The sequence below is a fragment of the Salarias fasciatus genome, chromosome 15, assembly GCF_902148845.1.
Source record: "Salarias fasciatus chromosome 15, fSalaFa1.1, whole genome shotgun sequence".
Classification (NCBI taxonomy): domain Eukaryota; kingdom Metazoa; phylum Chordata; class Actinopteri; order Blenniiformes; family Blenniidae; genus Salarias; species Salarias fasciatus.
This window is the reverse complement of record NC_043759.1, coordinates 28,277,141-28,303,733: the sequence shown is the minus strand read 5'-3', so window position 1 is coordinate 28,303,733 and position 26,593 is coordinate 28,277,141. Positions and strand designations below refer to the sequence as shown.

The 26,593-nt window shown below is 49.3% G+C and overlaps 2 protein-coding genes and 1 long non-coding RNA gene across 3 annotated transcripts; 1 reads left to right on the top strand and 2 right to left on the bottom strand.

Moving 5' to 3' along the window:
- The first annotated feature begins 2,638 nt into the window (after window positions 1-2,638).
- On the top strand, window positions 2,639-5,587 carry LOC115401783 (DNA repair protein RAD51 homolog A). The gene is made up of 10 exons (XM_030110108.1): window positions 2,639-2,753; window positions 3,305-3,403; window positions 3,669-3,806; window positions 3,948-4,065; window positions 4,152-4,243; window positions 4,322-4,416; window positions 4,490-4,603; window positions 4,684-4,813; window positions 4,923-5,044; window positions 5,125-5,587. The coding sequence occupies exons 2-10, from the start codon at window positions 3,320-3,322 to the stop codon at window positions 5,246-5,248; spliced, it is 1,017 nt and encodes a 338-aa protein (XP_029965968.1). The 5' UTR covers window positions 2,639-2,753; window positions 3,305-3,319; the 3' UTR covers window positions 5,249-5,587.
- Window positions 5,588-5,769: 182 nt separating this feature from the next.
- On the bottom strand, window positions 5,770-12,536 carry LOC115401782 (regulator of microtubule dynamics protein 3-like). Its single transcript, XM_030110107.1, has 12 exons — window positions 9,750-12,536; window positions 9,300-9,489; window positions 9,065-9,208; window positions 7,882-8,218; window positions 7,524-7,626; window positions 7,362-7,422; window positions 7,213-7,288; window positions 7,062-7,139; window positions 6,883-6,981; window positions 6,739-6,792; window positions 6,572-6,652; window positions 5,770-6,329 (listed from the first exon to the last, which is right to left on the bottom strand). The coding sequence occupies exons 1-12, from the start codon at window positions 9,988-9,990 to the stop codon at window positions 6,273-6,275; spliced, it is 1,521 nt and encodes a 506-aa protein (XP_029965967.1). The 5' UTR covers window positions 9,991-12,536; the 3' UTR covers window positions 5,770-6,272.
- A 7,919-nt stretch (window positions 12,537-20,455) lies between these two features.
- LOC115401784 (uncharacterized) lies at window positions 20,456-21,589 on the bottom strand. Its single transcript, XR_003933001.1, has 2 exons — window positions 21,537-21,589; window positions 20,456-21,334 (listed from the first exon to the last, which is right to left on the bottom strand). It is a non-coding gene; the product is annotated as an uncharacterized LOC115401784 (long non-coding RNA).
- Between the last annotated feature and the right edge of the window lie 5,004 nt (window positions 21,590-26,593).

Genomic DNA, 26,593 nt, shown 5'->3' with positions numbered 1-26,593 from the left:
CGGGACACGGATCGCGGCTGGCGGCCATTACTGCCTCAGTCCTGCCAGATCTTTTAGGAACAGCGTGGGGAGACAGACATCTGAGAGCTGCTTGATCACATTGAAAAAGTTATTCATTAAAGACAGAAACGGTGAAATGAAGGAGCGCTGAGACAACAGCTACTCAACTGACCTGAAGATGTTTGGAAACATTTCAAGGTTCCGGGTCCTGAAACGCTGCGGCGTCTCTGAACGGCTGCTGGCTGTAAACACTTCACAGCGCCGTTCAAAAGAAGGAATCTGAGACTCAAAAACACTCAAACTGAAAGAAACGAGGAATTCAGGAGGCAGATCTGCATGAATGGAGGGATGATTGAATGAAAATCTGCAGATTTTAATGCATGTGAACATCTCCACTTGTTTCTCCTCTTTCATGGACTCTTAAGAAAACAAGCAGGATTCTTATTGAGCGGCGTCTTCAAAGCTTCACGCCGAGGAGAGAAGAGACAAACGTGTTTACTCCCAGACCTCGGCTTGATTACAATTCAAAGCCTCCAGTGTAGAAACACGACCTACATTCTGTCAGGAACTTTTATTCTTCCTTATCAAACGCTCTCCTCTCCGGTTTAATTCCTTTTGGAGGACTCAATTAGCTCCGTCTTGTCATGAAGCTGCTTAAGTCTGAGATTGAATGGAGGGAGAAGACGGCTCTGGCGTATAAACCGGCTGCTGGAGCCGTTCCTCTGGTATATTTCAGGTATATTAAAGCGTGTTTTAGGCATAACAGCTCAGAGAATGAGGGCGTTCAGCATCACAGGGCCATCATGCAGAGATATAAACCCGCCGGCATCTGCTGCTTCAGGAAGGCAGAGTCACACTCTTCTCCGCTCCAGGAAGCATCAACCAGCAGAGCCTCATATCAACAACCATTTCTGCTCCACGGCTTTAAATGAAAAACATCAACAACAAAAGTGAAGGATGTTCTGAAGAGAGAGTTTGACAAATGTCTATTTTTCTTTATTTATGAGTGTAAAATCCTGAAGTGCATTCATCCAGAAGAGAGCAGCAATTAGTTTGTTAAAATGCTTCAACACAGATGAAAATATTACAATTTCTGCCTTTAAAAAAAAAACATTTTGAGAAATAACAGCAATGTCTGTGCTGCTTGAGCACTGAGGCGACCATCGTCATCTTCATCTTCCTCCGAGTCCAGACGCTCCTCTCCAGTTTTTACTTTCTTCTGGAAGGTTCTCCGCCCACATGTTCCAGTGTAAACCAGTCCTCAGTAACGTTCTTTAATCTGATGGTTTCCTTTCCCTCCATTCAAACAGCAGCTTCAAGACACTAATTACATGCAGCCAGGTTCATATAATACGTCCCTGAGTTTCAACAAATCTATTTACAACTTTCCTCCTGATTGTCAGACTTGGCTCCGGGGTGCTGATTCGCTTTGTCTTTTCTCTCACGGAGAGTGTGAGTTTCCAGCCGTCTCCAGACCGCGATGGCGAGCGGTGAGGCCCGGCCACTTTCCACGCTCAGATTGTGCTTTTTTAAAAATTAACTTGCAATTAATTAGCACGCGGGCCTGCGGTGCCTGTGAACATGACATATAATTAGAGCGTTTCAGTGGCTCTTTGCTGACATGATGGAGCGTTTTATTCAGCACCATCTGCTCCAGACCTGCAGGCCCATGTGCGGTGGTCTGCTGCCCCCTGGAGGTGCAGCCCTCACACTGCAGCCTGGAGGAATAACAATCACCATGACACATTCAGAGTGTGAAAACACCAGGAGCAGTGAGTTATCTATCTATCTATCTATCTATCTATCTATCTATCTATCTATCTATCTATTTGTTAAAATGATCTATGATCAGAATCAGAAATTGCCAAATATAATGATGCCTTGTTATTATAATTAATACATCTGTTAAAAGAGATTTTCTTTGGTTTGAAAGACTTTTTTTCATGTAATTTAACATGTTTTGTGTCGAGTCTTTTTCTAACCACATAAATAAACTTTTAGCTAACTTCCTGAAACATTCACTGAAGTTTATACTGGTGGCTCTCGGGATCCTGATTCAGGAAAAGCTGGTTTTGCAGTGTGACAGAGCCAAAGGTGTATTAATTCAGAAGAGCATCAGATAATTTATCAGTTTATACAGTGAGACTGTTGTGATCAATACAGGACAGCGAAGGTTTAGAGGCCTCAAGAGAGGGAAGAGCAATAATATGTTAAGATTAGGATTAGTTAATATTTTAACCCGGCTCAGGGTCGCTCATACAAACCTTGACAAGACATTAAACTGACTGAATAAACACCGGTCAGGGTGATGTGAGCAGTGTCATATTGAAGAGTCAGAGGAACGACCACTTTTAATAAATCCACCAGGGAAAGGTGGCCATGAAAGAGGAGAGTTTCCTTGAGCAGAGAGGAAATGGAGCTTAAAGGCGTTTTAACTAACGAGAGCCGCAATTTCCTCAAATATTTAAGAGATACTGGCTTCATCAAAACAACTATTTTAAAGGTGAGCGCTGAACTGTGAGCACACTCCAGCGCAGACGGTGGCAGCAATTCACCTCACCCGCCAGCAAACTGAAGAAGAAGAAGACGCTCACTTCCTGTTTTGATCCGCAACGTGCTGACGTCAGACGTCTTTACATCCGGTCGATCGCAGCAGCCCGGGAGATTTAGTTTCCTCCCGCAGCGCTGTGGACAGAAAGAGGACAAGACAGGACAAACCCCGATAAAACAGGACATCGGAGGACAGCAGACAGGTAAAGACCGAGCTGTTTCCGCCACGCGCGTGCACTCTGTGGACAGACGTTAAGGTTAGACCGCCGCGAGGCCGCTTTTCTTCTGAGCCGAGGGTTAGCTCCGCAATGCTAACGAGCTAACGAAAAGTTACGAAATAGAAAAAAAATTACACGAAAGTTAAGGTATAAAAGCCAGAAGCGAACTCTCTGACTGCCAGACTCCCCCGGTGAGAGCCCGGCGGGGTTTAAGCTCCAGACCTTCTCAGTTTGAACCGTTTAAACTCTGTTTCTAAAAACTTAAAACACTTTAAAGCAAAGTGTCATTATGGGACGGATTGACTTCATTTTCAGCTGCTGTTTGAGAACAGCCCAGGTGTGTATTATACTCATTTGTAGTACTCTTTACTTTGCTAATATTGGATAATCTCAGCTGTTGGATTACTCGGATAAAGGATACGTCCTTTACCTGTCAGTCCAGATCCAGTCTGCTGGCCCGTCCAGGGTCCCGGACTGTGAGGGGGGTCTGCTGTGTGCATCCCAGAGGGTTCCCAGCTGCCTCTCTGTCTGTGCAGGTTCACCCTCACGCCATGGCCATGAGGAGCGAGGCCAGAGTGGAGGCCGAGGTGGAGGAGGAGGAGAACTTCGGGCCACAGCCGCTCAGCAGACTGGAGGTGAGTTTCATGGTTGAAGCAGGCTCTCATCAGTACAGATCCACTGCAGGGAGGGGGAGGGGGGATGTACTGCAGTGCAGATGCTATCTAAAGAGGTCTACTTTAGAAGGTCGTCTTTCCGGGTCTCCCAGCTGTTGCTTCAGTTGCTCTCACCTTCCGGCTCCTCTTGTAAAGCCTGAAAACACTGAATTCCTCCACATGACCTTAAACCGCAGCTGGAGTCTACGTGAAGAGTGTGACGGGCTGTTTGTGTGGCTCTCTGCAGCAGTGTGGAATCAGCGCCAGCGACATCAAGAAGCTGGAGGACGCCAGCTTCCACACCATCGAGGCCGTGGCCTACGCTCCCAAGAAGGAGCTGCTCAACATCAAGGGCATCAGCGAGGCCAAAGCTGACAAGATCCTGGTAAGAGACGCCGCCCAGCCCTCCAGCTGTTCCCCACCCAGCGTTTGCTCCGGCGCAGCAGCTCTGGGAGTCTTCAGGAGGCTGCTGCTGTGGATGTGGTGCATGACGTGGTAGAAAGCTGCTTTGGGTGTTTGCTCCCAGACAGAAGCTGCCAAGCTGGTGCCGATGGGCTTCACCACGGCCACCGAGTTCCACCAGAGGAGGGCGGAGATCATCCAGATCTCCACCGGCTCCAAGGAGCTGGACAAGCTGCTGCAGGGTAAGATATCCGACGGCGCTCAGAATCCCGGACCGGACCGAGCGCCCCCTTATGTGTGAACCCCCCTCCCCCCCTCCCCCCTGCAGGCGGCATCGAGACGGGCTCCATCACGGAGATGTTCGGGGAGTTCCGGACGGGGAAGACTCAGCTGTGCCACACGCTGGCCGTCACCTGTCAGGTGAGTCCGCCCACCTCTGCGGCACTGTCCCGGGACTGAAGACGCAGAGTCTGGAGGGTCTGTTCCTTCTGCCCGCAGCTGCCCATCGACCTGGGAGGGGGGGAGGGGAAGGCCATGTACATCGACACGGAGGGCACCTTCCGACCGGAGAGGCTGCTGGCCGTGGCTCAGAGGTCCGTCTCCGTCCCCACACCGTTCTGGGTTCTGGGGTCCTCGTGGTCCCTGATGGCCCCCCTCTGTGTTCAGGTACGGGCTGGAAGGTGGAGACGTCCTGGACAACGTGGCGTACGCTCGAGCCTTCAACACGGACCACCAGACTCAGCTGCTCTACCAGGCTTCAGCCATGATGGCCGAGTCCAGGTCTGGACGCACCTTCAGGCTCTACTGTGTGGAGCTGCACACACACACACACACACTCACACACCTCTCCTCTGTTCCAGGTACGCTCTGCTGATCGTGGACAGCGCCACCGCCCTGTACAGAACGGACTACTCGGGCCGTGGCGAGCTGTCGGCCCGGCAGTGCCACCTGGGCCGCTTCCTGCGGATGCTGCTGCGCCTGGCGGACGAGGTGCGGCGCTCTGCTGCCACACGCTGACACCTGGTGGCTCCAGGTGGTATCACACTCCAGTCTGAACCCTCTCTCTAACATTATGGTCTGTCCGGCTCTGGCGCTGCAGTTTGGCGTTGCCGTGGTGATCACCAACCAGGTGGTGGCTCAGGTGGACGGAGCCGCCATGTTTTCTGCCGATCCCAAGAAGCCCATCGGAGGAAACATCATGGCTCACGCCTCGACCACACGGTGGGTGTGTCCTTCACCTCCACCACACCGCCACCTCTTCCTCCTCCTCCTCCTCCTCATCATCATCACTCTGTCTCCAGGCTGTACCTGAGGAAGGGTCGAGGAGAGACCCGGATCTGTAAGATCTACGACTCCCCCTGTCTGCCCGAAGCCGAGGCCATGTTCGCCATCAACGCCGACGGAGTGGGCGACGCCAAGGACTGAGCCGGTCCCAGTCCCAGTCCCCCTGTCCGGATCAGGAGGTCAGAGGGCAGGAAGCTTCATCCCTTTTTAAAAACCCTCCGACACGACTCCAGAGAAGAAAACCGAGTCGTCCAAACTAGAAACTTGGTCTTTCTGTCTTCATTCCAGCAGGAGGATTTTAAAAAGCTTTGGAGCTGATTTCTGACTTCCTCCTCAGGGCTGTTTTTTTTTTCTCCCCTCGGTCCACGTGATGAACATGAGTGAATGACTAAATGTTTAGTTCTCAGTAGTGATTTCCTGTGTCTCCTTTCTGTTCGGTGTCTCTGTATATACACAAAGATAAATTAAATTTGTTTTTCTATTAAAGCCACGCCTCATTGGAATCATTTAAACCGAGTGAGGGATGCTGGGTTTCCATTGTTCTTCTGCAGCGTTCTGACTGCAGGACAGTGTTGAGGTCCAGTGCGTCGTTCTTCAGCCTGCTGAGCAGCGTCTCCACTGAACCAGCAGGTGATCGATCAACCAGGCACGATCGCCACGGGAGCAAAGATTTTATTAAGAAAAATATTAAATACGTATATGTGATATCTCACTTCTGCTTCACTGCAAAATGAACCAAAAACACAAACTGAAGTTAGAAAAGGATCACAGAGCAGGTCAATAAATATCAAAGTCTTCACAGCTCAAATCAAATCAATCCATCGGTGACTCACTACAGCTACGGTAATCGAGTGTCTTCACAAAACAAACACTGAAGGACATCTGAGGCGGAACTCCGCAGCTTCTAAACAACTTGTGCTGTTGAAGCTCCGGAAACGGTGTGTGAGCCAGCTGGACCGGGCCCTGGACTGACCCCTGGATTGACCCCTGGACCGGCCCCTGGACCGGCCCTGAAACGACTGCTGTATCCGGTGCTGATATGAATAAAGTTAATTGAAGTGAAGGTTCCTCAGTTCAGGTAATGATCTCAAACACAGGTTAAACACCACAGACGGCACTCAGAACGCTACGAGGGAACCAGGAAGCGTGGTTCTGCAGGACGTGGTCACGGCTTCTTCTCCGAGGGCCGAAGCTGAGTCAGCAGCTCCAGAGTCTCTTCGTCCTGAGGAAGAGGAGAGCTCATCAGCAGACCGCAGAGGCTTTCTGTCACAGTAAAGCATCATCAGTACGGTTCAAATGTAATCAGAATGTCTCAAATTATACAATCTGGATCTAAAATGGTGAAAAAAAATGAAAAACAAACATTCCTGAATCCAGATGGAGTGAATGTGTCAATAATAAAAAAAGAAAGTGGAGTAAAGTGAGCTGAAGCTGAAGCAGGTGAGGTGTCCAGAGTGTCCTCACATCCTCCGTGCTGCTGCTGGTCCTCAGAGCCAGCTCGGTCCAGCGAGAGCTCTCGTACTGGTCGTCCAGCTCCTTGTAGCACTACGGGTCAAACAGGTTAACTAGTAACACGACCAGTCAGTCGGATTAACTCGTAGCAGTAGCAGTCACTGCATCCAGCTGGTTACCTTGGCGATGTAGAGGCGGAGCTTCCTGCAGAACCCGGGGCTGAGCTCCTCGGCCTGCACAGGTTACAGAGAGACCAGAGATGAGAGGCTGCCTGGGGGGTGGAGCTGGCGGTTCGGAGCTGTTCCGGTGAGAACCGGCTTCACCTTGTGGAAGTTGCGCAGGGCGTCGTGCAGCGTGGCGCTGGGGGGGCTCTGGTAGACGGTGCTGGCCCCCATCCTCTCCAGCCAGTCCATGGTGGCGACCTGCAGAGGGGCAGAGAGACGCTGAGGCGGCGGCGCCGTGCCGGCGGCGGCGGCCGGGAGGCGGCGGGCCGACGTCTCACCACGTAGCACCAGCGGCCCAGCAGGTAGAAGACCACCGGGTCGTCGTCTCGGAGGGCCAGGGCTCGGTCCAGGTGCTCCTGGGGGGCACAGTCATGGAGTCGAGTCACTCTGCGGCGGGGCGTGAAGCCCGGCCGCCGGTCTGAACGCTACCTTCAGGATTTTGGTGCTCTTCATTTTGCCGTGTAAGCTCTCGTGCTGCGTGGTCAGGCCGGTCGCCAGCGCGAACCTGCAGCACAGGGGGACACCTTCCTGTCTGTCTGCACGCGGTTAAGACGCGAGCGGCGTTTCCGTCTCGTTACCATTTGTGACACTCTGCAGTCAAACCGTTCTTCTGCAGGGCCTTCTCCGCCTCCTCTCGACCTGCAACGCCACCACAGAAGAAGAAGCTCAGCCTCGTCACATCACAGCCGGGCCCTGCTGCAGCGCCCCCTGCTGGCAGTGTGTGTGTGTGTGTGTGTTACCTAGCTGTCCGTACATGACCTTGTCCTGGGGTCCCTCTGCACACTCGTACATGTCTCTGTAGGCTCGAGCCAGCCGCCACAGGAACTCCCTGCTCTCCCCGTACTGGAACACAAACAGCAGCAGGACCGTTTGAACCGACGCTCCAGAAATAAAGCTCAACTCAACTCAAAACCGAACTCTTAAAAACATCACTTCTAAAGAAATCAAATTGGTCATACAATTTCAATTTACATCCAACACACCGCCACAGGCGGAGACAGGTTTATATGCGCCACCTAGTGGCAGGAAGTAGACTGACAGTGTATTCCTGTGTTTGTTCTTCATCGACAGCAGTTGCAGCCGGAGCTGCAGACTGACCTCCTCCCTGTTCTCCAGCAGCAGCCGGTAGCCTTCCGCCTTTAAGCTGGCGTCTCCAGTGTGGAGGACGTCGCTCTGAGCCAGCAGCAGGGCCAGCTCCCCGCTGGGACCCGGGCTCCGCGGCGGCTTGGCTTCTTCATATCCCTGCTCCTCCTCCTGATCCTCCAGGCCTCGCTCCTCCTCCTCCTCCTCCTCCTCCTCTCCCAGACGCAGCGTGACGACGGTCGCACAGCTCTGGTCCTCCTCCTCGTCAGAATCCTGCTCGTTCTCCTGCTCTCCCTCCTCTCTGTCCGTCTCTCGATCCGTGTAGTCCGACTCCGCGTAGGCCGTGGAGTATCTGAGGACACAGACCCAAGACCCTCCAGTCTGCAGAACCAAGACCCTTCAGTCCACAGAACCAAGACCCTTCAGTCCGCAGAACCAAGACCCTTCAGTCTGCAGAACCAAGACCCTCCAGTCCACAGAACCAAGACCCTTCAGTCTGCAGAACCAAGACCCTCCAGTCCGCAGAACCAAGACCCTTCAGTCTGCAGAACCAAGACCCTCCAGTCCGCAGAACCAAGACCCTTCAGTCTGCAGATCTAAGACCCTCCAGTCTGGATCAGCTGGTCTGCAGAGATGCTGCACACAGACTAGTAATCCAAGGTCAGAATGTTGGCTGATGTTCAAAATGTGCAAGACTCATTAAAAAATTCATTTAAAAACCTCTGAGCCGTCAACGTTTACTACCCAGACAGAAAATGAGGACAGGAAGGTCGAGGAGTGAAACTGAGATTTAAAGGATTAAACTCCTGAACATAATGACGCCGGGCGACTTTCTCCTCAATGACTGAATGAGGTTATAGATTAAACTGATTAAACTGAGTCTGTGTTGCTCAATTGAAATTCTTTTTTGAACTAATTGTGTTCTCCAAATAAATAAGTGGATGGTTTTCATTCACCTCCAAGTCTGAGAGGTTACAGTAGTTTGTTCAGCAAGTGAAAGTGAAACAGAAACCGATACTGACCCACAGCGTTCACACACCGACCATTTCAAATGCACTGAAGTCAACATTGAGCCAATATGGCGTGCACCATGAAGACCCGGTCTGGGAGCTAAAACTCTGACTGCTGCCATCCAGATGTGAAACATCAGTGACTGACTGACAGACTGCAAACAGCCGACACGGCAGAGAGAACACACCCCCCCTCGCTGGTCTCCTCGTACGCGCTGGCGGCTCCCTGGCTGGCCGTGAAGTAGATGGAGCTGGAGCTGGTGGAGTCGGTGCGCTCCCTGTGGAGGACGTGACGGCGCCGGCGCAGCCGCTGGCTGTCCTCCACCCCCTTCCTGCAGGACGGAGACGGAGGGGGACGGACGGCGTCAGTCTCTCAGCGGCAGCCCCTCCTCCCCCCACCCCGGGCTCGGCAGCCGCACTCACTTCACGTCCTGGATGATCTGCAGGGCGATGTCCTGCAGGCCTCCCCTCAGCTCGGCCACCTCGGAGCGCAGCGAGGACACGCAGCTCAGGACCTGGTCCAGCTGGTTCCGGAGCTCCAGCTGGTGCTCCGGGGACAGACCCTGCACCGCCGCCTCCACCGCGGCCAGAGCCTGGGCCTGGGCCTCGCCCTCTGCAGGGGGTCACAGGTCAACAACAGCACTTCAGTCATGCTCCCACCTCTGTCTTCCTCATCGGGGGAAGGTGTGGTGGGGACTTGTGATCAACTCAAACACGTGATGGGGTTGGGGTGCATCATGTTAATGTCTGAGCGCTTTCAGAACCGTTTCTCCTACTGAGCATGATGATGACAGCCGGAGACTGGATCACCTTCTGGATCAGGATCAGGATTAGATCTGTCACACCTGGAGGACACATCGGGACCAGACTCACCCTGAGCGTCCAGCACGTCGCGGAGGAGCGCCGCTCCGTCCGCCGCCTCCAGCCTCCGGAGCGCGGCGGGACGCGGGGTCCCCTCCCCGGCCGGCCTCGCGGCCTCTGTCCCGGCCAGCCGCAGGCGTCTCCTCCGGCTGACCGCCCGGTAAATGATGAACGTGATGAAGCTCAGGCCGGCCGCGGCTCCCAGTCCCACCGCCAGCCCGACGAGGCCCCTCCTCCCGAGCGGCGCGTTCATGTCTCCCCCGCGGAGCGGCGCGGCGTCAGTCCGAGGCCCGGGCCGCCCTCACATGCCCCCCGCCCGGCCGCTGGTGGGGCGGTTATCAGCCGTCAGATGGCTCGGCTGGCCCGCGTTCAGCCGTCCGGCCCCGGAGATAAGGACGCGAGTCCGGCTCCAGAAGCTTCTCTCGGCTTCACTCAGCAGGCTGCTCGCGCCGCCCGGCGCCGGTAAAACGACGAAATGATAGAACGAGAAGGTAAAACTCACGAGCTCCGCTCCATCCGCCGGAGCGGCTAACAGCTGGGATGCTACCGCGACGTCACTGCATCAGCACCGCGTGCCAAGCCCCGGGAAAACCACACTACTTCCGGTCAGAACCTACAAAATAAAGACACCGGAAGCTGCGTGTCTTCTCCACAAAAATATTAAATAAGATATAAAAGCAATCAACACACAATCAAAACCTGCCATTCTGGGGAGCTTCTTTGACACCTGCATTAAATATCAACGTTTTACTTAATTTTGTATTTAAATTATATATAATTTATATCTGTTAGTGTATATCTGTTTTTCATTTAATAATTTATTTAATTATGCTTCTCTTAGATTTATATGTAAATTATACTTAACTGATATCTGTTAGTTTATATCTGTTATTTAATTATATCTGTCCTAAATTTACATTTAAATTATATTTCATTGTGTCTGTTAATTTATATATGTTACTTAATTATAGCTGTCCTACATTTATATTTAAATTATATTTAATTTTTTTGTGTATGATTGGGCTTTGTAAATTTTCACATTTCGGTTAACAATACATTTACTGATGCTCAGACTTGGACACATCACCAGTGTTGTATTGTAGATTCATCGGGTGTTTCGGGTCTTGCAACAGACACCCTCCTCTAGGCGACCCGACCGAGGTGATCAATTCTCAGCCTGTGTCCAAGTGGCATGCTACCCCCACTACAACCACTGTAGGCTTTGCTCAGGGAGTAGCTCGCAAACCCCCGACAGCCTGCCTCCACTGGCATACACCTGGTCTTCCACCCGTTCCTCCGACAGTCCTCCACCAACTCCTGGTACTTCTCCCTCTTTCTTTCCTGGGCCTCCTCCATTCTCTCCTCTCATGGAACCGTAAGTTCCAGGAGGAAGAGTTGTTTTGTGGCTGAGATCAAGATGATATCTGGTCTCAATTTGGACTGGGTGATTTGTGGTGGAATCTTCAGCTGCCTCTCTAGGTCAACTGTCATCCCCCAGTCTCGGGCCGTGGAGAGCAAACCCGCCGAGCAGTCCTTAGGTACTCTCTCCAGTCTCTGTCCTTCCCTGAAAAAGCAGATGGTATTGGCTGTAGCTTGGGTTTATCTGCTGTCCTTGATCCCCTTGTTAATTGCCTCCGCGATGGATTTGAGGACCTGGTCATGCCTCCATCGATACTGACCCTCGCTCAGCGCCTTGGAGCAGCTGCTCAGGATGTGTTCCAGCGTGCCTGTTTTGGAACACAGGGGGCATGCAGATGTCTCTATTTTGCCCCATGTGTGGAGGTTGGATGGGCTTGAGAGGACATCATATAACCCCTGGATCAAGAACTTGATCCTCTGAGCATTCCACTGCCAGAGGTTCTTCCAGGTGAGTCTTCGCTCCATCGCCTGCTCCCACTTCATCCAGGCACCCTGCTTTCGCATGGCCACTGCTATGCTGGTTCACTCTTACTTGACTGTGGCTCGCACCTCTTCCTGCACCAACCTCTGCCTCTCTCTTCCACTGGCACAGTTGAAACGACTCACTGGTTGGCTCCCAAGTCCAGCCCTGCCATGTGCCACTGACCCCAAGATAGCCTTGTGCTTTAGCCATGACTCTGCTTGCTCGACCGCATCGGATGCCCTCCACTTTCTCCCTGTCCTCACGACAATCTCTGCCCCGGACACTTTGGCATCTCTGGATCTAGAGTACTGCAGGTGTTCCTGTGCCCGTGTTACAATAAACTCCTCCCTGACTGAGTGGAAGGGGAGCCTGAGTTTGTTGGTGTTGCCATACTGTAACGACCACGGAGGTCCCTACATGTTTCACCCAGCAGGGGTGATAAAATGTGTTCCTGTGCTGTCATTCTAATATTTAAAACTTGGTTCGCTGGGGATGTTTAATCTGGGGCTTGGTTTGGGTTGGAAAAAACACATGGGCGCTGTCACCTGGACATTGGTATCTGGGTTTAAGGAAGACAGTGCACCTGCGGCGGGAGGGGAGTGATGTCACACACCATCCTGAGCAAATAACCTGCCGGAGGAGCGAGGCCGTAGAGTGTTTGCCAGGTTGGATCTGCACCAGTGTGGAATATAACTTGGTGTTCTTTTGTGGGATCTACTGGATTAATCTGTCTTTTCACCACGGAGCTACCGGACTGGTGAGGAGGAGCTACGAGGATCAGTGGACTGAGGATTGTACTGGCGTGAGTAATTAACGGCCGCCGGCCAGTCTTGACTTCCCACGTTGTGCGGCGTTTTCTGTTTAATTTATAAGGAGGAGCGCCCGAGCGGCGGGTTGCTTGTTTTCTGTTGGAGGGGGTTTTCCAGAATAAATGTTGGTTTTTGTTACCAATCTTAAGGTTGTCTTCTGCCTATTAATCACTCCTGCTGATTGGTGTTTTTCGCCCGTGACCTCTTTATGCGTAGTGGCAAGATCGCCTTGGAAATAATAGGTGAATTGTTACAATACAGTCCAATGCTGCTCAGACTGCGTGGCAATCCTAGCCATCTTCGCAGATATAACTGCTCACTCTCTGCTCAAAGGCTTCCACCACCGTCACGGGGACCTCGTAGATGAGGAGAGGCCAGAGGACTCTTGGGAGGATCCCGTGCTGGTAGACCCAGGCCTTAAATCTTCCTGGGAGCCCAGACTTATCCACTGCCCTTAGCCAGCTCTCTAGGTCTGTACTGTTGCCTTGATAGAATCTGCATCCTTTAGACTGCAGTTGAAGACCTTACCTCTTCACTGGCCTCTCGGTGACTGATGGAATCTGGTTTTCTCCCAGGCTGAAGCAGAATTTGTCTGTGACTCTGCCCTTCTTCATTACCAGGGACCTGGACTTTGCCGGTTTGAAGCTCATCCGTGCCCACTTCATGACACCAACCCCTGGAGGATCCACCTGGCTCCTGGTACAGCTGTTGTTGTGACCGTGAGGTCGTCCATGAAGGCTCTGATGGGAGGTTGCCACACTCCTGACTTGCTCAGAGGACCTCTACATTCTGGTTCAGCTGCCTTGACCAGTATGTTCATTGCCAGCGCAAAGAGGGTCCCTGAGATTGTGCACCCAGCGATTATTCCAACTTGAAGTTGGTGCCAGTCTGATGTCAACTCACCAGAGGAGTGAACTGAACTTGCTATAGTAGTCCAGGATGAGCTGCTTGACCTTCTGGGCTACATGATGTCTTTCTAGTGCTACTTCCACCAGCTTGTGGGGTATCGAGCCACAGGCATTGGCGAGGTCCAGCCACAGCACCGCCAGGTCCCCTTTCCCCTCTCTCGCTTCCCTGATGAGTTGCGTTACCACGTCTGTGTGTTCCAGACAACCAGAAGCTCCCGGTATTCCTCCCTTCTGTACTGACGTGTCGATGTAATTGTTGCTCAACAGGAAGTTGGAGAGTCTTTTGGCTACAATACTGAAGAAGATTTTGCTCTCAACACTGAGCAAGGAGATAACGCGGAACTGGTCGATGTTCTTGTCCTTCGGTATGTACACTCCCTCTGCATACCTCTATGAATGATCTATCTTCCCTCACCTCCAAATTACCTTCAGAGCCTTCCAAAGTCGATGTCTAAGCTTTGGGCATTTTTTATAGACCTTATATGGAACTCCGCTTGGGCCTGGGGCTGAGTTTGCCCGTGCCCTCCGCACCACCTCCTCTACTTCACTAAGGCAGGGCTCCTTGAGGTTGAACTCTGATGTGGGCTCTGGTGGTACTGCCAGTGCATCACATGGACCCAGATAGGGTCACTTTACATGGCCTTGAGGTGCTCGTTGATGGCATCCTTGGAGCAGATAAGGCAGCCAGACCTCTTTTGGCCAAGAAGCTGCTTGGTCAACTTGAAGGGATTGGCCAGGAAAGCACTTCCCTTCCTGGCCCACTCCCTCCGCCTCCTCCTGTGAAACTCTGCCCTCCGCAAGGTCAAGAGTTGTTGCCTTAGAATTGCTCTCAGGTCTGCTAGGCCAGCTCTCTCAACTTCCCCTGCTGACCTGAACCGCCTCTTTAGCAGCTTAAGCTCTTTCCTGAGATCCTGGATCTTTCTTACTCTGTCGTTAGAAGCATTAGCCGATGGCGTGGGCTTGGGACCACAGTCCACAGTTCCGAAACGCTCAGCCACGATGTTTACAATGAGAGTGGCCATTGTTTCTGGTCGACAGTCCATGTCCCCTTTGGCTGTCACTCCCAAGACATGATCTACATCCTCATCGAACTGCTGCCACTTGGATCTCTTTGACGATTGGGGCCACTGGATCCTCTGCCTGGCTGAAGGTGGCAGGCCAGTTGTCCTGGTTGAAGTTTGCTGGTTTTGGAAGCTCTGTGGGTTGCCTAAGGATGATGCTGTATCTTGGGAGTTTAGCGTGGCATGATGACACTGGGAGGCTCAGGGCACTGTGGGTTGCCTCCGGGCCTAGCTCCTCCTGCATCTGACCAGACGTATCTTCTGTGCGTTGTGTCATCGTTGTCACTGACAAACATTCTCATTTGTATTCCATTTCTGTTTCTTTTCTCTGTGCTGCTGGCACACTGCAATTTCCCTCTGTGGGGTAAATAAAGGACTTTCAATTCAATTCAACACATCCACAGGATAGAAATATGATGAGAAATGTTCATTCTTTCTTTCTCAATTCATCCAAAGGTCTCACTCCCTCCCCACCCTCCATTGCAGGCTGCTTCATGGATCCAACCCCATCAGAAAGTGTGCAGAAAAGAGAATTCCCTTTCAGTAATGATGAGCACCGTGCCGAGTCCCAGGAGAACACAACTTCCAATCACAACCTACAAAATAAAGACACCGGAAGCTGCTGTCATCTCCACAGAAATATGAAATAAGATATAAACCCAATTCATACACAGTCAAAACGTGTCCCTGTGGGGAGCTTCTTTGATTTCAGCGTTACATATCAGTGTTTTCATCAACACATCCTCGGGCTAGAAATATGATGACATATGTTCATTCTTTCTTTATCAATTCATCCAAAAGGCTCTCAGATGTAAAGAAACTGTCTGAGTTTGATTTATTAAGATGCTTCTGGAGAGGACTCCTCTTTTTATGTCCAGGTCAGTCATTTTGTCCTCAAACCAGTCATCATTTTTTCACCATTCATCTTTAACTACACTGAATTTTCAGTCTTGGTTTCTTGTCTGCACTGATAAAAATCAACAAGTACATAAAGGAGTGGAGCATCTTTTCTAATCCCTCTGTACTGTATCCAGCATGTTCTGACCTGTTCCTCTACTCCCTCTTCAGACTCCACTGCAAACCTGTACAGGGATCCAACTCCATCATCAAGTCTGCGGACGACACAACGGTGATCGGCCTCATCAGCAACAACCATGAGACAGCCTACAGGGAGGAGGTACAGCACCTGGCCACGTGGTGCGCTGACAACCCGCTGCTCCTGAACACCAGCAAGACCACGGACCTCATGGTGGACTTCAGGAGAGGAGGAGACACGACCAACCAGGTCCACATCAACAGGGTGGCTGTTGAACGTGTCTCCAGCTTGAAGTTCCTGAGCAGACTGAGGAACAGCTTGTTCCCCAGAGCTGAACTCTGATCCCACTGACCCCTCTGCCCCTAAATGTCACCTCACACCTGTCACCCCTGATCTGTCACATTTTTTTGATCATTCATTTATATATAATCAATATATAATCATATGCTTACTGGTAGCATGTTACTGTAACAGACAGTGTGAAAAGACGCATATGCTGCTGCAGAGCTGCTTCAGACCAGCAGGAGGCACTGCTTTTCAGCCCCGAAAAGGTGTGTGACTTTATTTTGGCCTCATCAGTTTTACACAATATCGTACTGGCCGACTTTAGGTGCACACGAGGATCCAATGTGGTAGCCTGGCATGCCAGACAGACTTTATTTATGTGTTCCACACATATAAAGACAGACTGGTACCGCGCCATTGGGGCAGCATTTCAAACAGGCTGACGAGAGGTGGGACTATTGAGCGGAGAGAACCAATCCAAGAAACAAGGCTGTGACGTAACGACAACGCGATGTACGCAGCCCTCCGTTGTAGCTGTTTTGTAGTCCAAAACATGGGATTGTGGCATGGAGTTTTACGCCCGTTTTACCCCCAAATTCCACCGGATGCCAAAGCGCTGCACCGCGCCGCGCCGCGCTGGCGTCTTGTTCCTGAAGTCAATCCACACTGGGAGCGCGGCTCAGCGCTGCGCCGTTTAGAAGCGGCGGCGCAGAAGCGAATCACCAGCGCTGTGGCGCATGCCTCCGTTCTGGTGATCTGTCGTAACACCGGCGCTTCTGGGATGCAGCGCGGCGCTTTCACGTCCGGTGGAATTTGGGGGTTAGAAAGAAAAGCCTCCAGAGCAGATTCTTGCTGTTCGTTCAAAACTTCAGACAAAGCAGTGATAAAATCTCGTTAAGTTGCAGCCGCTATCATGATTGTTTTTTTGGGGGGGAGGGGAGTATAATAAGACGCATCGCTAACTCCCGCCTCTTGTGGGCTATGATTGGCTCGGTAGAAGTCTGCCGGGCAAAAGCCAGATTCAAACGGCGCGATCCCAGACTGTTTCCCCATGTATCCCTGAGCATGGAGAAACCGTCTGGCGTGCCAGGCTACCGATGTAGGACCCAGCAGATGATGAACCGCTGCTGAAATGTAAATATACTCTAAAGTTGATCAAATGCTCTGTTTAATCAGTGATTTGAAGCCAGCAGCCTAGAAATAACGTCTTAGCTGAAGGGAGATTAAATCCGGACAGTGGACGTTTAGTCCAACCTTTTATTCAGACTTCTAGAAACTGTCTTTAATTTTGTTCAGTCTATTATTGGTTATTGGTTATTGATTCCCTCCAGCGTGGTCACTACTGCGGCCAATAAAAAGCTGATTTCTGTTTATCTTTCTCTGTCATGATGACGGCCAGCATCTGAAAGAAGAGTTCTGAAAGTGCCTGCGAGCGGTGGGTGTGAGCACAGATCAGAGACCCCGTTCTTTTCCTGTTCAGCTTTCTGGACGGTTGGTTTCACGAAGAGACTAGGATCAGAACCCAGAGCCCTGTACTACTCTGTTTCCTCAGTACTGATTAAAAATGTGGACTGCCCACACAGAAGATCGGTTGGTGCGTCGTATCCCTTCAGTCAGCTGAGACTAAAGAATCTATGATTAGGAGTGAATTCACCTCAACACTCTGAATAGAACCTGGTGAGGCTCCGGGTTCTGAGTCCATCAGAATCACTCACTAATGTATTCCACCAGCAGAGAAAATAACTCGCTGTTTGATTAGCAACAGCTAAAGAGTTATTTTCCAGATCTCACATAAACATTCTTTACAAATAGAGAGAGAATCATTTATTGAAGGTGAGGAGAGAGTCCACCCTGGGCAGGAGAGGACAGGGAGATGAGGACAGGGTCGTTTTTTAACATTTTTTAAAACATTTGAGATTTTGCCTCACCTGCCTCCACTGATGAGAGGCCACCGGTGTGGAATCCAATATGGCGGCGTTACGGGCGCCGCCACGTTAGACACACAAACACTTTCACGAGCTCTACGCCATCAACATATTTGAGACACCAGAGGCCCGAGGTCAAGACCATGAGGAGACCAAATCACTCTCTGCTCACTCCAAGTCTTCAGGAAGGCTGACAGTTAGATCATGGGCAGGATCTTCAGGAAGGTCATCTACATCTTCTCCAGCCAGTATGGAAGCAGCACGAGCACAAGCTGAAGCACAGGCTGCGGAAGTCAGAAGAGCCTACGCTGAGAGAGAAATACACACCAAGACTGAAAGGGCACGCTGAGAAGCAACTCTTGATGAGCTTCAACTGCAGGAAGCAGCTGATGCTGCCATGGCCAAAGCACAAGTCATGGAGTCTGCTGCTGACTGTTTGAAAATGCTCAGCAGAGCAAAGAGGTGGAGTTCTGACCCATTCAAGTAACGCCAGAGCAAAGAGTGAGTGAATACATGAATAAACACAACTACACTGAGCTTAATCAGGGACAGAGAGACAGTTCAGTCCAGCGTGATGATGCTGTGTGTCAGCACAAACAAATATAATCTTCACCAAAGCCTGGATGGATCGGAAAGAAGAACCGAGGTGGAAGTTCAGAGTTTCTTCAGAAACATTCATTCATTAGGACCCATAGTTTAGGACAGAAATGAGACAGGAACCTCACAGAACAACCAGATTCTCATCAGATTGCGTTGAACATCATAGTAAATAACATTTTTCTGTCTATTATGTCCACAAATGGTGCAGCAGATAACTGTAAAAATACTTCAAATAGTGATACAAGCAACAGATTCGGCACAAATGCTCACTAGAACCTACTTTTTCAGAGAAGGGCGTTAGCCATGCAGAAATTCAAGATGGCGACCATTTTTCAAGATGGCCACCATCCACAATTAAGATTTGTTGCATAATGGTCTAAATTCACTCAAATATGCACAAATGTTTGACATAGAACCCACTGATTGGGGACATACATTGCAGTGTACATTGTCATTTCTTCAGAGAATCCATATATGTGTAAAATTCAAGATGACATCCAAGATGGCCACCGCAAAATCTACAATATCTAATATTTCAGCAACTAATTGAGATGGAAACATTATTTTTGTCTGGTTTTTATGTTGAAAGTATTCAACAAAAATGCTTAATAAACTGCCATCAAATAAAATACTACCACAAGGAGTGTTAAACAGGAGTGAAAGAAGCCCATTCCATTCTGTCACTCAGTTAAATTTGACCCATTGCTCATACTTGATCTACAGTTCACATTCGCAAGTATACAAAGTGAAGTGTAGGGCTGCACGGTGGCGCAGTGGTTAGCACTCTTGCCTCACAGCAAGATGGTCCAGGGTTCAATTACCGGCCAAGGCTTGTGGAAAGACTTGATGGCAGTTTAATAAGTGGAGTTTGCATGTTCTTTCTGTGTGTGTGTGGGTTCACTCCGGGTTCTCTGGCTTCCTCCCACGGTACAAAAACATGCACGTCAGGTTAACTGATCACCCTAAACTGCCCCTAGGTGTGAGTGTGAGTGTAAATGGATGTTTGTCTATCTGTGTCAGCCCTGTGACAGACTGGAGACCTGTCCAGGGTCAACCCGCCCTTGCCCGCACAAGCTGGGATTGTGTGGCCGGGGGTTATGAAACGGAGATAGGCACCCAAGGCGCTTGTGCATAGGGAGACTTTGATGGATGGATTTAAGCCTGGAACACTTATATCTGCCACTTGCACCACATTTGGTCAGTTGCTGTCCAGAAGACCTGCGAGTGTCCACCTGACACTTCTGCCATCCCCAGTCAGCAGGGCTCTCTGCTTCAGGCTGACTGGGTTGCCTGGCCCCACACAAAACCAGCCTGGTAGGCAGCACACTTGGCATGTTGGAGAAGAGCGGCTTTGGTTGGTGGTATTTCATAGGGCCGCTGTTTCCTGGCAAAGAATTCCAGCCTGGCCTCATCCAAAGTGCTGGATCTGGCAGACCTCTCCAGGATGTCCATGTCACCATGCCATATTGTTTTTTTGCTTGGCTCATGCCCTTTCTGCAAAAACAGGACTATGAAGAATATGTGTGCCAAATCTGTTGCTTGTATCATCAGTTGAAGTATTTTTATGATATATTTCAATTACCCCCTGCACGAAAACATCAAGAAGTCACAGGCAAGAGCAGAACACACTATGGCACATGTTCAATCCAGGAAAGTTTATTCATCAATTCAACAAAAGATTATTTTTCACCCTGAGAAACACTTGTTCATATCCCCACAACGATCCTGATATCAAACAGAACGGTCACATGATCATAAAGAGAAGCAGTGAACTGAACTCTGGGAACCATCATGGAGCAGTTCATTCAAGCTGCTCTTCAGACTTTTGGCCACCAGGTGGCACCAAACAGGACGGTGTAGAAAAGCTTCCATCCAGCATCAGAGCTTCAGAAAGCTTCATTTGTCCATCAGTGTTAAAAAGAGCTTCACTTCCAGCCTGTCAGCAGACTGACAGACTCAGACTCTCAGTCAGACTCTCCTTCAATCAGTCCAGCTGAGACCAGACTGGTCCAATCAGGACCGGCTGGGCTGAACCAAAACACAAGCACTGTTTGAAACACAGAAAATGAACCTTCACCACATTTTAACAGGTTAACTGGATATTCAAGTTAAAAGAAAATAATGTGGAAGTCGTCAAGGAGGAGACAGACGAGTGTCTTCTCCCACAGTGGACGCCACACCATGACATTACAAAGAAAGATCAAAGAACTTGTTGAGTTTTAACTTCAGGAACTCCTAAAGGAAATGAAATCAAGGATTGATTTTTGGTAACTTGCACAAGAACACTGATTCAGTTCACATTTACAATCCAACATCAACAACTCAAACGTCAAACTGTGATCAGAAGAGTCCTGTCCTCATCGTCTCCACTGTTGCTGACAAAGACTTGAGGAGGTTAGAAAACGTCCTGAAACTTAAACTGACCACATATTTACAAAGTGTTGGAGGCTCCGTCTGTGAACCCTGCTGAACTCCACTGATGTTCTCTGATCTCTGATTGGTGCTGACAGGACTGCTGTCAGAGACAGAGACCGTCCTTCCTACAGAGGACACAGACTCACTGAAGAACCGGAACCAGAGTTCCAGAGTGAAAATCCAGCACAAAGAGGTTGAGAGAATGTGGTGTTGAAGGTGTAGAGGAGGATCAGAGAGTCAGAGGAGACTGTGAAGAAGGACAGAGAGCCAGCAGGACAGTCCACATACACTGCTACTCTACCAGAGGAGGAGGAGGAGGAGGAGGAGGAGGAGATGGATGTTTCTCTTTTATTGTGCCAGACAGAGTAACCTTTATCAGAGCAGTTCAGATTCCAGGACTGATCATTCGCTCCAAACAAACACTCCTTCATGCCTCCTCTCCTCCTGATTCCTCTGTAACTCACTGATATATAAACCCATCCACTCCACTCGACCTCCCAGTAACATCGACCACTCAGATCATTTCTACACAGCAGCTGAGGAGTCCAGCCATCAAATCTGTGTGGATGATCAGGATACGGCTGCTCTTCCTCCACATGTGTCACCTTCCTGTTATTGTTGGACAGTTTGAGGAATCTGTTCATTGAGTTTTCATACAGTTCAAGTTGAGAGAAATCTGATGGAGAGAAAGAGAGAAAAGTCATCCTCTGACACGTGATGGATTTCTTCTCTCTGGACTTCCTGACATGTTGTTCATTCACAGAAAGTTTAAGAGGAAACTTGTTGTCAGACTTCTCTTGTCAGTAATGTTTGAATGAATCAAAACCTTTGATTGAAAGACAAACAGACACTGTTTGGTCCTCATCAGTCCAACTTACACTTCCTGGGACCAGGTTTTAACCTCTGCTCTCCACCATGGTCCACCCTGCAGGAAGAAACACAGTCAGAAGGGTTTTCTCTCCAACAGGAGTCCTAACTGCTGCTCAACATGAAGCAGAGCTCCTCAGAAACAGGCTGAAAGAGCTCTGAGTCCACACTCTGGGACTGTTTCACTCAGGACAGCAGTCAGCTCTGGATGGATGGATGAAGAAGATGAAGTGATGAATGAAGCCTCCTCTGATGTTTCAGCTCACACTGACTCATTTCAAAGGTTCAAACTTGGTTCAAAGTCTCTGTGGAGACGTTTGGAGGCTGAAAGTGTTTCTGCTGCTTTGGATCAGTGTGATGAAGATGAAACCTGTCGGCATGTTTCTGCTCCTCTCCTCCTAAAGACAGCTGGAAAAGGAGCTTTCAAAGGATCCTTCACACTTCTGGAGTTTTCACTGAAAGACTCCGTCTGCCAGAGAAGAAGAGAAGTTCTGTTTCTCTTCATCAACCAGCTCCAACACACACATGGAGAAAAGTCTCCATTCAGCCAAAACACACAGAAAACCCTGAAGATCATGTTGGAATGGAAAGTGGATGAATTCTCATCAGGATTTTAAGAGTGAAGAGAAAAGCAGCAGTTTGATCAAAGGATTCAAACTCCAGGTCCAGATGTCTGAACCACATCACAGAGGCTTCAAACTCTCATTTCTATCATCAGGGTTCAGCTTTTCTTGGTCCTTGTGTCATAAAAATCACTGTTAACAATCAGTGGAGACATTTTGTAGACCAGGAGTCTTTAACTAAAATGTTAAGAGGCTCAGTTTGATATTTCTTGAAGTAAAGGTCCAGAAGATCAGAATGTTGAACTATTTAGTGTGATATATATTTAAATTTCTGTCAACATCTGTATGTAATCAACACCTGAGTGTCAAATCTAATTCATTCAGTGAAATTCACAAAGTGTTTAATATTTATTGTCATGAAACATGGAACTGAAAATAAATGTTTGACTGTCAATATAATGTTCTGTCATTTACTAAATAAAAGTCAGGCTCATTTTCAAAATAAGACAAACTAATCAAATGTTCAGCAGCAGTGCTGGACTTCAGAACAATAAACCAGATCTGACAGATCATCAGTGTAAAGACAGGTTAACTCCTGGAGAAATGCTCTCTTTCCTCCTCAGGGAGAAATCGGAGCTCTTGCTTGACCTGCCAAGATGTTCCAGCTGGACTTCAGTGGAGTCAGAGTCTTTCTCAGACTCAGGTGGAGCTGCTCATTGGTGAGCCTGGAACCAGGTGGAGTTTAGTTTCCTGCTGGAGAAAGCTGCCTCTCAGCTGTGTTGGAGCCAAACATGGTCCAGAGGGAAGGAGGAAGAAAAACTCTTCATTCTGGATGAAATGTTCTGTTTTCACTGTCAGCTTTTCTTTTGAGTTCCATTTGGTAACTATTGTTCCTCAGCTTTCTCTGTCTCAGTGGACTTCCTCTTTCTCTCCACTCTTCTCATTTCCAGCATGAACTCTCACGTCTGTCTGAGCTGCAGAACCTTCATGTTTCACCCTGAAACACTCAGACTTGATGGTCTGCCTGGTTTCATGTGACGCTTCACTCACACACAGCTGGTGTGTGTGTTTCCTCCTCCACTGAATCACGACCATAAAGACTGTAAAAGCTGAGCTGCTTCAAAAAGAAGCTCCGTCAGCTTTGAAATCAGAACCTGCTGTTTTAGCTGTCAGTGCCGCGTCTGCAGGGCTGGACAGTAACCAAGGAGATTTACTTCAGTACATTTTTTTAAGGACCTGTACTTCACTTAAGTATTATTAATTCATTCATTTTCTGCCGCTGCTCCCTTTCGGGGTCGCAGGTGGCTGGAGCCCTGCCTTCTGCTATGGGCGAAGGCAGGGTATGCCCTGGACAGGTCGCCAGTCTGTCACAGGGCTGACATATATATATACACAGACATACAACCATTCACTCACACATTCATACCTAGCGACAATTTAGGGTGATCAATTAACCTGACATGCATGTTTTTGGACTGTGCGAGGAAGCCGGAGAACCCGGAGAGAATCCACGCACACACAGAGAGAACATGCAAACTCCACACAGAAAGGCCCGAGCCCCGGCCGGTACTTGAACCCAGGACCTTCTTGCTGTGAGGCAAGAATGCTAACCACTGCACTACTACTGCACGGCCTTTGAGTATTATTTTTTTGTGAAAATTTACGACTAATTTGAAATACGTTACTTTTAAGAATAGATTTGAAGTCAGAGGATAAAAGTTATTTTCTGATTCATCCAGGTGGAGTTGTGGTAAAAGACAGGAAGCGCAGAGCAAATGTTGGAAAGTTGGTCGTGGTAAAAATGGCGACAGCGACAAACTACAGTTTAACACGGGAGAACAAACCTCGAGTCAAGTCAAGTCAACTTTATTTATAGAGCACATTTACAAACGGCTTAGCCCGCATCAAAGTGCTTCACATCGTGCAAAAAAAAAAGACAATAAAAGTGCATAAAAATTCATAAAAACAATCAGAAAAGCAAACTAAGACCAAGTTGAAGGCCAGCGAAAAGTCTTCAGGTGAGATTTGAAAATCCCTACGGACTCGGCTGCTCGGATGTGGGGGGGAAGGGAGTTCCAGAGTCGAGGGGCCGCTATAGAAAAGCTCTGTCCCCCCTAGCTTTCAACCTCGACCTGGGGATGACAAGAAGGCGGTGGTCAGCCGACCGTAACGCTCTGGTTGGGGTGAAAGGGAGGAGAAGATCAGCCAGGTACGGTGGGGCAAGGTGGTGCAGAGATTTAAAGACTGTTAAGAGAATTTTAAAATCAATGCGGTAGTGGATGGGGAGCCAGTGGAGGGAAGCAAGAACCGGAGTAATGTGATCGTGTTTTCTAGTGCAGGTGGAGTCGAGCGGCCAAGTTCTGGACTAACTGCAGGCGGTGAAGTTGGGCTTTTCCTATGCCGGTGTATAGACTATTGCAGTAATTCAGGTGGGATGAAACCTCAAGTCCATGTTGGAGTTCTTTGAAATGAAGAATGATATGTATCGTTTTAAAAGCTGACTTTGTTTGCCACGCTGAAACTTAGAAAAACTCAGAAACATCTGATGGAAGCAATAATATCTTCAGCCTGGATGGAGGATTTCCTGGAGACTGCATGTTTCCTTCTGTCACTGAGGAATGAATGACCTCTGACCTCTTGAAAAGACACTGAGCATGGCCGACCTGAAGACAAACCCTGCTCCTCACTGCAGCAGTACAGCCACACAGCAGACTGAGGATAGAACAGAAATGTGTGTTAACACTGTCAGTCCGGCTCCTGCTGCTGCTGGACTGTAGAACTACTAGAGGAACACAGTCTGGACTGATGGAGCTGATCCTGAGTCAGACTGTCAGCAGGTTTAGAAGACGTCATGTTGTTGGTATTGATGGGGTCAGAGGTCAGAGTTCAACATGTATTGATAATCCTCAGAGCAGTGTGTGTTTGCTGTGTGTAAGAGTTACACTACACAGAGGACGACACACTGTATTGGTCTGAGTCTTCATTCTTATGTTTGCTGGTGAAGTAATCTAAAACTTACAAAGAGTAATGTTGCTGTTTATTGAAGTAGTAAGAGTATGTTATTGATTGCATTTTTTGAAAAGTAACTTGTAATTGTCCCAGACTCCATGTTTGAAGCAACCCTCCCATCCCTGATCACCTCCTACTAAACTCCCTGTCCAGCTGGAGAAAGCCTGTGGAGGTGAGATGACGAGTCAACATCTGTTTCATTCCAGATCAGTATTTTAAATGAAGCCTCCTGGACTCTGAGGAACTGCAGTTTGATGTCAAGGTCAGTGAAATGATATTTGATCCTCTACTTTGTCCCACTGGGGCCAGTCCTGTGTGGATTCATCACTTAGTTAACCAGATAGTGAACAAACCAAGTTAACTACAATACTTGACCAGTTAGAGAAGGTTTTCCAGCAGCAGTAATCCTGACAGACTGAGTAACTTTATTTCTTTACTCTTTTTTACTCAGTATTTCTCCCACTGTCTGATCTGCTGTAAAGCCTGATAATGGTACAAATCGGATTTTCTTTTGGAGTCGATCGGTGTTAATCTTCAATGTCTGAATTTTATGTTCGGTTGTGAATAAATAGAAAAAAATTCAAACGAACATAATAACTATCCTTTTGTTAATTCTGTTGTGTTTCAGCAGGAATCTCTCCAGGTGTAACGACCGGGTAGGTCCTCACCTGTTTCACCCAGCAGGGGTAATGAAATGTGTTCCTGTGCTGTCATCCTAATCTGTAAAACTTGGATCACTGTGGCTATTCAATATGGGGCACGGGTTTGTGTTTGGAAACCGTGTCAAAGACGTAATTATCTGGTCATTTGTAGCTGGGGGGGCGGATACTATTTAAGTGGAAGCAGCGCATGTGCCTAGGGAGGGGAGTGACGTCACACGACGTCCTGGGGAACTCACCTGCCGGAGGAGCGAGGCCATGGAGCGGTTGCCAGGGTGGATCTGGGCCAGAGTGGATTATAACTTGGTGTTTTCTTCTTTGGGATCGACTGGATTAAACCGTTTCTTTTCCACGGAGCCACCGGGCTGGAGATGAGGAGCATTGGAGACCAGCGGACTGAGGAGTGTCCCGGGTGTGAGTAATCCACAACGCCGACCCCTCAGTCGGTCACCTGCCGGGACGTGCGCCCCAAGCTGAGGAGGAATTTGGGGGGTAAAGGCTTGGACTTTGTGAATCTTTTGAGTTTATGTCTGGACTTCCCGTGTGGTGCGGCGTTTTCTGTATAATTTCTAAGGAGGAGCGCTTGAGCGTCGGGTTGCGTGTTTTCTGTTGGGGGGGGGGGGGGGGGGGGGTTCAGAATAAATGCGGGTTTTTGTTGTCAATCTAAAGTTTGTCATCTGCCTGTTAATCACCCCTGCTGATTGGTGTTTTCCGCCCATGACCTTTTTATGCAGAGTGGCAAGATCACCTTGGAAGTGACAGGGGGATTGTTACACAGGATCAGCAGCAGATTCTACCAGTTTTTATTCCACAGCTTCAATCAGCAGGTCGATGCAT